The sequence below is a fragment of the Ranitomeya imitator genome, chromosome 6, assembly GCF_032444005.1.
Source record: "Ranitomeya imitator isolate aRanImi1 chromosome 6, aRanImi1.pri, whole genome shotgun sequence".
Lineage (NCBI taxonomy): Eukaryota > Metazoa > Chordata > Amphibia > Anura > Dendrobatidae > Ranitomeya > Ranitomeya imitator.
Genome location: NC_091287.1, coordinates 548,940,432 through 548,952,961, shown reverse-complemented (window position 1 = coordinate 548,952,961; position 12,530 = coordinate 548,940,432). Strand labels below are relative to the sequence as shown.

The 12,530-nt window shown below is 47.6% G+C and overlaps 1 protein-coding gene across 1 annotated transcript in view; it reads left to right on the top strand.

Moving 5' to 3' along the window:
* The first annotated feature begins 1,958 nt into the window (after positions 1-1,958).
* KCNK9 (potassium two pore domain channel subfamily K member 9) overlaps positions 1,959-12,530 on the top strand; it is a 201,480-nt gene continuing 190,908 nt past the window's right edge. The window contains exon 1 of the mRNA XM_069731952.1: positions 1,959-4,195. Within this exon, the coding sequence (XP_069588053.1) occupies positions 3,598-4,195 (598 nt within the window). The 5' untranslated portion in view covers positions 1,959-3,597. The remainder of the gene's footprint in view (positions 4,196-12,530) is intronic.

Here is a 12,530-nt window from a genome sequence, read left to right as displayed (position 1 = left end):
CTCTGATTATTGCTGCTTTTTTTTTAATGCAGATTTGATGCAGAATTTTTGATAAATTATTTAATGCAGAAACGCCTGAAAGGAACGCATTTGTATGTTACACGCATTTTTCCAGGTTCCACATATAACCATGGGTACGAAACCACATCCCAAAAAATAAACGCAGCAGATGATTTTCTGCACAAAAATATATAAAATAATACAAGTTATGTATAATAATAATAAAGTGTCGCGAGGAAACACTAATACATAAAGCACCAAAGTAAAAACAAATATATAACGATTAAAATAATATATTAAATAGTAATAATAATATTAAATAATATATTAAATGGAAATTATACAACAGTCTACAAATCTCACAGCTAAGTATTAAAAGATATATTTAAGCTTCAATAGATTAAAATAAATAATATTATAATTATATAAAATAAATAAATAATGCATTTATTTCCAATTATAATACATAATTCCGCTCCATACTCATACAAGTATATATATATATATATATATATATATATATATATATATAATAAAATTCACCCAATATTGATAACAATTCGTATACAGTAATGATTAATAGTAATTATACAGCTTGTGATTATGCAATGTACGTAATGTGCAATAGCAAAATTAATACATACATTTTTAAAATAATCATTAAATCAGAATAACTATAATAAAATATAAAAATGGTGATGATAATAACAACATAAATTGCAATAATAAAAATATAATACTGATCATATAACGATAAAAATAATAATAATGTAATGATGATAAAGCAAAATAATATTAACAATAATGATGATAATACAAAATACGTCATATCGAAGATAAAAATATTATTAAAATATAATATAATAAATAATATAATACTGATAACAATGACAAAAATATAGTAATAATAATAATAATAATGCAAAATAATATTAACAATAATACAAAATACATAATGACAATAAAATATTAAAATATGATAATATATTTAGAAATAATATGATACTGATAAGAATGATAAAATATATAGTAATAATAATGAGAAATAATAATGCAAAATAATATTAACAATAATAATCCAAAATACATAATGACAATAAAATATTCAAATATGATAATATATTAATAAATAATATGATACTGATAACAATGATACAATATATAGTAATAATAATAAAATAATAATGATATAATAATAATAATAATAAAATAATAAGACATCTAACGGCAATCTTCCCACCCCCACCCCATGTTTCAGCATGATCCCTGGCTACAGAATTCATTTCTCCTTCAAGAACAACTAATCCTGGAGGAATGAGATCCGGATCGTCCTCAGGGCCAGCGATGATCCTTACAAGTGTGACATCCCCTCCTTCATCCTGCCCCAACATCTCAAGGAGCATCATCTGACAGTGAGACATGGATGCCTTGGGGGGTGCCCCCATCTCCAGACCACCTTGGACCCCACAGGTCCCTTCTCCCATCCCTCCTCCCAGTGCTGAGTGCAGCTGATCAGTAACCCTTGCAGTGCCAGTCCAGGCTGTGCAGGACCAGTCTCATCATCACACAGCAGATCCTGCCATCCCCAGCAACAGATGCAGATAATCTCACACAGATTGCAAAGTCATAACCTCCTGTGTCCTAGTTTGGATGCATCTTCTCTGGTCTTTGTTGCTCCTCCATCATTTGCAGTTTGACATTGCCTCCTCTTTCCCATTCTCTCTCTCTCTGCTTCATCATCATTAATGCAAGCGATAAAACCATCACCCCCCACCCCTCCCAAAAAAAAAAATCCTGCCCCCCACTGCCCCCCACCTACAGCTTCAAACAGTAACCAACGTGGTTCAAGCTCCCAGTGATTCCCTCAAGAATTAATTGATTCTAGGGGAGTGTTCACATGATAACTCTGGGGGAGGAGAGTTGGAGAAACAGGGAGAGAATGAAACAGAAGGTTGTGTAGAGTTTCTAGAGGGATGATCGGAGAGAGCAGGGGATGGGAATGATGTGGGGCTGAATCCATCCATGGTGTCTCCCAGCTTCCAGACACACTGTGCTGCTGAGATCCACACTGGGCGGCCACCACAGATGAGCAGCTACAAGATGGACATTTGGAATAAGGCACTTACCTGCTGCTCTGGCACCCAAACCTGGAGCTGGGATGATGGGACCCTTCTTGCTGTGTGATCCTCAGTTGATGCCTGGTGCAGATGACCCTACTGTCTGGACACCACCCTGCTTTGGCTGCTGCTCTCTGCCTCCTCAGCCTTAACTGGTCTTCTTCATGCACCTAGTCCAAGGAAGCTTCATTCCTCTGTTTGATGTATGCAAGAGGGAAGGGACTGGATTCTGGCTATTCCCCAATATCACCTAGATGTATGAATTAACGCATTGCACTTTCTACGAACCTACAGAACTTGAGGTTGGTGATCCCCAATATATGTGCAGGACTGGTTTCCACCTGTGATGTTGAAGAAGATGAGTCTTCTACTGAAAGAGGCTTTCTAAGATCTCCCACTTCCCCTGGAATACATTATGTTCTTGAGGATAGCATCTGTGCCGATAGACCTCATGTTTGTCCTCTTCAGTTGAGTTGACTTTGGCCAACTTTACATGGAAGGTGTTAAGAGTCTTGGGGTGAACCACTGCAACATTTTGATTTTATTTTGCTATTTTTTATGAGAAGATGAATGTTCTAAGAAATAAGGAGCCTCAGGGGGGGGTCTGTAATCTGCCATCGATCCTTACAATAAGAAGCCACTGACCACATTATAGCCAACATTACAAGACCACAGAACATATTCCAAACTTACCTTGCAAGTTTTATTTCCACCTAAGTGTATATGGAGCCGCTTTGTTTGTCCACTCAGCTCTGGATACCCCATTATTTCTTGGAATCCATCCCAAATGATCATTTATTTAAGAGGAAATGTTTTTCTTCTGGTTAACTGTCTGTTAGGTAATACCGAAACCACCATATCGTTTCAGGGAACAGTCATTCTTAGGAGTTGCCTTCTCAAATAACAGTCGGATGGGAGCAAAAACTGAAGACTAGAGTGATGTAAACTTTTCCACAGCTGGATCTTCTCACTCAACTTTACCCAAGGAGGAGATCAAAGGGTCCTGTGTTCTTAAAACCAGATTGAAGGTCGTGACAATGGAAGAGTAGTGAAGAAAGCCCTAGAAGCCAAAGGGTGGTCTTGCTGGAGAAGGAAGGATTGCAGCCCTCAGGGTGATATTTCTAGAGAAGGAAAGGGTGATCTTGCAGGAAAGGGAACGATTGGAGCTTGAGAAGCCAAAGGGTGGTCTTGATGGAGAAGGAAGCCTAGAAGCCAAACGGTGGTCTTGCAGGAAAAGGAAAAAGATTCCAGGCTAGAGGGTGGTCTTCCTGGGAATGAAGCCAACAAGCCAAAAGATGGTCTTGCTGGAGAAGGAAGCCTAGAAGTCAAAGAGTGATCTTCCTAGAGAAAAGAATCCGATGGTGCTGTTTCTGGAGAAGGAACAGTAACAGCCAGAGGGTTGTCTTGTTGAGAAAGAATATTAGCCAGAGGGTGGTCTTGCTGGAGAAGGAAGGATAACAGCCAGAGGGTGGTCTTGTTGATGGCACTGCGCACTGGGACGGCTTGGTTTGGGCAAGTCCTGCGCCGAGCCTCCAGGCTGCAGGGGACCTGGTCCAGGAGATCCAGTAGCCTTCTGTGTCTTTCCTCTTCCCAGGAACACGAGCAGGGAGTAGGGAGAGGTGACCACCAGCCCTGCATCCACCACCACCACCACCAGCATCTCAGCCAGCCCCTCCACTCCCACTCTCCAGGTGCCCAGCCCAGCCATTGCTGTCTGCAACTTCCCAGCGGCTGCTGCGCCCTCTCAGACAGGACGGGGGGACATGATCCCCTCACAAGCCGGTTGCTGGTGGCCATGAAGCGGCAGAACGTGCGGACTTTGTCCCTCATCATCTGCACGTTCACTTATCTGCTGGTCGGGGCCGCGGTCTTTGATGCACTGGAGTCCGACTACGAAATGCGAGAGGAAGAGAAGCTTAAAGCCGAGGAGATCCGCCTTAAAGGGAAGTATAACATCTCCAGCGAGGACTACCGGCAGCTGGAGCTGGTCATCATGCAGTCCGAGCCTCACCGGGCAGGAGTCCAATGGAAATTTGCAGGCTCATTTTACTTTGCCATCACGGTCATCACCACCATAGGTAAGTGCATTGTCTTCTATTGTCGGTTCTTAACGTTTTTATTCCATCATACATGGAAGTTCTGGGTGAAGAACATCAACCGAGGTGATTGCATGGTCTCCCAGACGTCTTGCATCTTCACTATGATACCAATGACTGTGGAGAGCAACTTGTGGATTTTCTTTTACAATGCTCATGTCTTAACTGGGATTACAAGTGAGGGTTTTAGAACTTGCTGGTGGGAATACATGGTGGTCTCCTACATTGGTGGTCTAAAGAACACAACCTGTAGATTCCCAAATCCTGGAGATCAACCAAGATGATTGCATTGTTTCCTAGGCTTCTTGACTAAGGAAAGTAACTTTTGGATTTTCTTAGGCATGCTCAAGTCTTACTGGGGTTAGTGATGAAGGATCTAGAACTTGCTGGTGGGAATACATAGTGGTCTCCTACATTGGTGGTCTATAGAACACAACCTGTAGATTCCCAAATCCAGGAGATCAACCAAGATGATTGCATTGTTTCCTAGGCTTCTTGACTAAGGAAAGTAACTTGTGGATTTTCTTAGGCATGCTCAAGTCTTACTGGGGTTAGTGATGAAGGATCTAGAACTTGCTGGTGGGAATACATGGTGGTCTCCTACATTGGTGGTCTATAGAACACAACCTGTAGATTCCCAAATCCTGGAGATCAACCAAGATGATTGCATTGTCTCCTAGGCTTCTTGACTAAGGGAAAATAACTCCTGGATTTTCTTGGGCATTCTCAAGCCTTTGCTGGGGTTAGTAATGGAGGATTTAGAACTTGCTGTTGTGAATGCATGGTGGTCTCCTACTATGGTGGTCTGTAGCATATTGAGACTTTTATAAAAACACAACCTATAAATAAATGTCCAAATCCTGGTGACCAACAGAAGTGATTCCATGGTTTCCTAGTCTTCTTACTTCTTGACTAGGGTAAGCCACTTGTGGATTTTCTTTTGCAATGCTCAAGTTTTACTGGGAATTGAAGTGAAAGATTTAGAACTTGTTATTGGGAATGCATGGTGGTCTCCTACTTTGGTGGTCTATCGAAACTTTGTAAGAATATAACTTGTAGAATCCCAAATCCTGGAGATTGGGTGAAGGACATCAACCGAGATAATTGCATGGTCTCCTTGGCTTCTTGACCATTATGCTAATGACTAGGGCAAGCAACTCGTGGATTCTCTTAGGCATGCTCAAGTTTTTGCTGGGATTAGTAATAATGAAGGATTTAGAACTTGCTGGTGGGAATGCATGATGATCTCCTACTTTGGTAATGAAGAAACTTTGTAAGAATATAACCTGCTGATTCTCAGGTCCTGAACATCTGCAAGCTCCTTCCTACTTGTCTCTTTGAGTCTTCAGTGCAGACTTCTTGGTTTTCAGGAGTTCATTGTAGGCTATGACTTGGTGCTTCGTTTTTATGGCTTCTATGGTAGAGTAGATCTGTTATGTACAACCTGTAGACTTCTAGATACTGAAGTCCTATAAATCCAAGCTTCTGGCTTTGCTAAATGACATCCATGATACCTGCTACATAACATGTGGTGTGCCTGGGGTCATGTTTGCCATCCTGATGGGAAAATGCTGGGCAAGCAAATAGTCACCAGTTACCATGCTCCAGCCTTCAGCCTTGTGACCACACTGATACATGGACCATTTAAACTCTCAGCATTGGGATCCAGGACCTTCCTATAACACAAAGTTCTTAGAACTTTGAAGCAGACAGAAGTTTTTCCTATAAAATCTGTTGAACTTATGCCTCTGCCTGTAGAGTTTCCAGGTGGTCTGTGGTGGGCACAGAGTCCTTCTTTCCTGTTGTGACCGCTGTAGATAAATCTCTGCTGGGTGGATCCATAATGAGAGGAGCACATTTGTTGGAGTCGATCTTTCACACGGATCATTAAGCAGCATATTTGTAATTTTCTAAGCGAACATCGATTTTTCCTTCTGTGAGATGCCTGAGAGGTGGGAGCTGTGTGATCTCAGCAGAGGTAGCAGAGGGAGAGGAGCAGAGGATGGAGGCCCCCACTATACGACCATCCAGACCACCTGCTCAGGTTACACTAATATCAATAATCATTAGAACATTTCCTCCTGATCCATAGCAAGCGATGCACTTGTAATTCGGTACAAGACACTTCAAAAAGTTAGTGCTCCCTTCCCAATGCACTGATTTATCCTCTTAATGGTGCTCCCACCTTATAGACTTTCTCTTTGGCACTGCAAGTGTTAATATCCAGTGTGTTGTCCATTATCTAAATTATGAGCTGGCGAATTATGTGACTCCATACAATAGAAAGTGGTGAAAATTATCTATCTATCTATTTATCCATCCATCCTTATCTGTCTATCTATCTATCCATCCATCCATCCATCATTTATTATCTGTCCATCTATCCATCCATCCATCCATCCTTATCTGTCTATCCATCCATCCATCCATCCATCCATCCATCCATCCATACATCATTTATTATCTATCTATCTATCTATCCATCCATCCATCCATCCATCCATCCATCCATCCATCCATCCATCCATCCATCCATCCATCCATCCATCCATCCATCTATCCATCCATCCATGGCTCTGCATTTCCCATTAATACCAGGTGTATGAAGTTCTCTCCCACTGTAAATGGAGGTAAACATAGGAGTAACCGCTCAGTGAACAGATGTAGTAATATATTGTATATGACAGTGTATGCCTTGTATTCCTCCTACCCATCACTTACATCCTAGGTTGTATCCTACAAATGTAGCAGAGCTGTGCAGTGAGGTGTAGCAGAGCTCCGCAGTGAGGTGTAGCAGAGCTCTGCAGTGAGGTGTAGTAGAGCTCCGCAGTGAGGTGTAGCAGAGCTGTGCAGTGAGGTGTAGCAGAGCTGTGCAGTGAGGTGTAGCAGAGCTGTGCGGTGAGATGTAGCAGAGCTCTGCAGTGAGGTGTAGCAGAGCTCTGCAGTGAGGTGTAGCAGAGCTCTGCAGTGAGGTGTAGCAGAGCTCCGCAGTGAGGTGTAGCAGAGCTGTGCAGTGAGGTGTAGCAGAGCTGTGCAGTGAGGTGTAGCAGGGCTGTGCAGCGAGGTACAGCAGAGCTATGCAGTGAGGTGCAGCAGAGCTGTGCAGTGAGGTGTAGCAGAGCTGTGCAGTGAGGCGTAGCAGAGCTGTGCAGTGAGGTGTAGCAGAGCTGTGCAGTGAGGTGTAGCAGAGCTCTGCAGTGAGGTATAGCAGAGCTCTGCAGTGAGGTGTAGCAGAGCTGTGCAGTGAGGTGTAGCAGAGCTCCGCAGTGAGGTGTAGCAGAGCTGTGCAGTGAGGTGTAGCAGAGCTCCTCAGTGAGATGTAGCAGAGCTCTGCAGTGAGATGCAGCAGAGCTGTGCAGTGAGGTGTAGTGGAGCTCTCCAGTGATGTGTAGCAGGGCTGTGCAGTGAGGTGTAGCAGAGCTATGCAGTGAGGTGCAGCAGAGCTATGCAGTGAGGTGTAGCAGAGCTCTGCAGTGAGGTGTAGTGGAGCTCTGCAGTGAGGTGTAGCAGGGCTCTGCAGTGAGGTGTAGCAGAGCTCTGCAGTGTGTTGTAGCAGAGCTGTGCACTGAGGTGTATCAGAGCTCCGCAGTGAGGTGTAGCAGAGCTGTGCAGTGAGGTGTAGCAGAGATAAGAGCTGTCATTTGCCACATATTACATAGGACTGCAGGAACAGATAACAGGTAATGTTAAAATCCTGTAACCAGAGCGAGGGCATCAAACAGTTAAATAGGACAATCAGCTCTGCTACATCTCGTCTGTGCACTTAACTCCTCTGATGTGACATAATCAGCACTGCCTGATGTGCAAATACAGGTATAGCTGTCACTTTACGGCTGCGCCCGGTCTTGTGCCTCCTGTTTATGTGACCCTGAAATAAATGTAGAGGAAGAGAACAGAGAACTCCCAAAATAAGTAATCACAGAATTACACAACTGTAGACAGAAACTGAAAACTGCACTGTGTGCACTGTGCTGGACATACACCCTGCAAAACTCCCTGCACTACTCCCACCCTCTGCTCCCTGCACCACTCCCACCCTCTGCTCCCCGCACCATTCCCACCTTCTGCTCCCTGCACCACTCCCACCCTCTGCTCCCTGCACCATTCCCACCCTCTGCTCCCTGCACCACTCCCACCCTCTGCTCCCTGCACCACTCCCACCCTCTGCTCCCCGCACTAATCCCACCCTCTGCTCCCCGCACCATTCCCACCCTCTGCTCCCCGCACCATTCCCACCCTCTGCTCCCTGCACCACTCCCACCCTCTGCTCCCCGCACTACTCCCACCCTCTGCTCCCCGCACCATTCCCACCCTCTGCTCCCCGCACCATTACCACTCCCACCCTCTGCTCCCCGCACTACTCCCACCCTCTGCTCCCCGCACGATTCCCACCCTCTGCTCGCCGCACCATTCCCACCCTCTGCTCCCCGCACCACTCCCACCCTCTGCTCCCCGCACCACTCCCACCCTCTGCTCCCCGCACCACTCCCACCCTCTGCTCCCCGCACCACTCCCACCCTCTGCTCCCCGCACCACTCCCACCCTCTGCTCCCCGCACCACTCCGACCCTCTGCTCCCCGCACTACTCCTACCCTCTGCTCCCCGCACCACTCCCACCCTCTGCTCCCCGCACTACTCCCACCCTCTGCTCCCTGCACCACTCCCACCCTCTGCTCCCCGCACCACTCCCACCCTCTGCTCCCCGCACCACTCCCACCCTCTGCTCCCCGCACCACTCCCACCCTCTGCTCCCCACACTACTCCCACCCTCTGCTCCCTGCAAAACTCCCTGCACCACTACCACCCTCTGCTCTCCACACTACTCCCACCCTCTGCTCCCCACATTACTCCCACCCTCTGCTCCCTGCAAAACTCCCTACACCACTACCACCCTCTGCTCTCAACACTTCTCCCACCCTCTGCTCCCTGCACCACTCCCACCCTCTGCTCCCTACACTACTCCCACCCTCTGCTCCTTGCCAAACTCCCTGCACCACTACCACCCTCTGCTCTCCACACTACTCCCATCCTCTGCGCCCAGGACCACTCCCACCCTCTGCTCCCTGCACCACTCCCACCCTCTGCTCCCTGCACCACTCCCTGTACTACTCCCACCCTCTGCAGGGAGCAGTAGTCCCACCTTCTGCTCCCTGCAAAACTCCCCGCAATACTCCCACCTTCTGCTTACCGCACCGCTTCCACCCTCTGCTCCCCGCACCGCTCCCACCCTCTTCTCCCTGCACCGCTCCCACGCTCTGCTCCCCACACTACTCCCACCCTCTTCTCCCTGCAAAACTCCCTGCACTACTCCCACCCTCTGCAGGGAGCACTAGTCCCACCCTCTGCTCCCTGCAAAACTCCCCGCAACACTCCCACCTTCAGCTTAACGCACCGCTCCCACCCTCTGCTCCCCGCACCGCTCCCACCCTCTGCTCCCCGCACCACTCCCACCCTCTGCTCCCCGCACCACTCCCACCATCTGCTCCCCGCGCTGCTCCCACCCTCTGCTCCCCGCACCACTCCCACCCTCTGCTCCCCGCACCACTCCCACCCTCTGCTCCCCGCACCGCTACCACCCTCTGCTCCCCGCACCACTCCCACCATCTGCTCCCCGCGCTGCTCCCACCCTCTGCTCCCCGCACCACTCCCACCTTCTGCTCCCTGCAAAACTCCCTGCACCACTACCACCCTCTGCTCTCCACACTACTCCCACCCTCTGCTCCCAGGACCACTCCCACCCTCTGCTCCCTGCACCACTCCCACCCTCTGCTCCCTGCAAAACTCCCTGCACTACACCCACCCTCTGCAGGGAGCAGTAGTCCCACCCTCTGCTCCCTGCAAACCTCCCCGCAACACTCCCACCTTCTGCTCAACGCACCACTCCCACCCTCTGCTCCCCGCACCGCTCCCACCCTCTGCTCCCCGCACCACTCCCACCCTCTGCTCCCCGCACCGCTCCCACCCTCTGCTCCCCGCACCACTCCCACCCTCTGCTCCCCGCACCACTCCCACCCTCTGCTCCCCGGACCACTCCCACCCTCTGCTCCCCACACCACTCCCACCCTCTGCTCTCCGCACCACTCCCACCCTCTGCTCTCCGCACCGCTCCCACCCTCTGCTCCCCACACCACACCCACCCTCTGCTCTCCGCACCGCTCCCACCCTCTGCTCCCCGCACCGCTCCCACCCTCTGCTCTCCGCACCGCTCCCACCCTCTGCTCCCCGCACCGCTCCCACCCTCTGCTCCCCGCACCGCTCCCACCCTCTGCTAACTCTTCCTAAAGCAGAGTATAAAGCTCATCTTTGCCCCATGGAGCCTGGAGGACATGGGATAATGTGTTGTAGTGTCACCTATTCTCTTATGAGCCTGAAGTGTCACAGTGCTGAGGAGGCTGCTGGGAGTGTTACTCCACAGGTCATGACGAAGGCAGCGCTGCTCCCATCCTCCCAGTGTACTGCTCTATTCCAGTAATCCGAAAAATCTGCTAATTAGGCTGCAATGAAAAGATGGGTCTGTGGTGAGAAAGTTGTTTGTAGGGAAAAGGTCTATCATCTCTCTATTATCTATTATCTATCTATTATCTATCATCTCTCTATTATCTATCTATTATCTATTATCTGTCTATCTATTATCTATCTATCATCTAGAAGCAATATTCTATATAACCATTACCCTCAACCTACTGTCTCCTTCAGCGTCGGACTGGAGCACCTTGGGCCCACCAGAGAAAATCATTCTTGGGGCCCACTATGTAGCTACATAGAAATAGATACAAGACCACCAATTGTGCGGTAAAAAGCCCTAATATCAGGGTATAATATAAGGTAGTTCACGTCTTAATAATGTAGCAAGGGTTGGGGTAGCCCCCTCACAGAATATAATGTAGCCCCCAGGGCCGTATTTAGAGTTTCTGCTGCCCTATGCACTTTTCAGCGCTGCCTCCCCTTTTGGTGAGTATGACACTATCGGCAGTGACTTTGGCAAGAATCGCTGATGTGAAAGTCGCATTTTGCAGCATATCGGGCAGTTTTTCTGCATCTGCCGCGTAACGGATCACTTACAGCAACACTGCGTTCGGCCTCATTCATTCCCTGTGGGATTTGCGGCACTTGCCGTGATCTGGCAAATGTGGTACCATACCTCCCAACTTTTGAAGGCAAAGACGTATAACGATTGCGGCGCGCGTAGTGCGCTGCGGCAAATTTTAGTCAACGCCTCTGACCAGACCCATTTCACAACTAGTCACACCCATATCCACGTCCCAACCGCAGCCATTTAGCACTGCTGATCAAACTGTTTTATATACAATAATTATAAGCAAACAAAAATATGGCCACACAGTGCTCCATACTGTATAACGGCCACACATGATGCTCAATACTGTATAACGGCCACCACACATTATGCTCCATAATGTGTAATGGCCACACATGATGCTCCATACTGTATAATGGCCACACAGTGCTCCATACTGTATAATGGCCACACAGTGCTCCATACCGTATAATGGCCGCACACGATCCTCCATACTGTATAATGGCCACACAGTGCTCCATACTGTATAATGGCCACACACGATGCTCCATACTGTATAACGGCCACCACACATGATGCTCAATACTGTATAATGGCCACACATGATGCTCAATACTGTATAATGGCCACACACGATGCTCCATACTGTATAACGGCCACCACACATGATGCTCAATACTGTATAACGGCCACCACACATGATGCTCAATACTGTATAATGGCCACACATGATGCTCAATACTGTATAATGGCCACACATGATGTGCCATACTGTATAATGTCCATTGGCCACACATGATGCTCCATACTGTATAACGGCCACACATGATGCTCCATACTGTATAATGGCCACACATGATGCTCCATACTGTATAACGGCCACACATGATGCTGCATACTGTATAATGGCCACACACAGTTCTTCATACTGTATAATGGCCACACATGATGCTCCATAGTGTATAATGGCCACACATTGCTCCATACTGTATAATGGCCACACATTACTCCATACTGTATAATGGCCAGACAGTGCTCCATACTGTATAATGACCACCAACACATAGTGCTCCATAGTGTATAACGGCCACACAGTTCTCCATACTGTATAATGGCCACACATGATGCTCAATACTGTATAGTGACCACAAATGATGCTCCATACTGTATAATGGCCACACATGATGCTCCATACTGTATAATGTCCATTGGCCACACATGATGCTCCTTACTGTATAACGGCCACACATGATGCTCAATACTGTATAATGACCCCCCTCC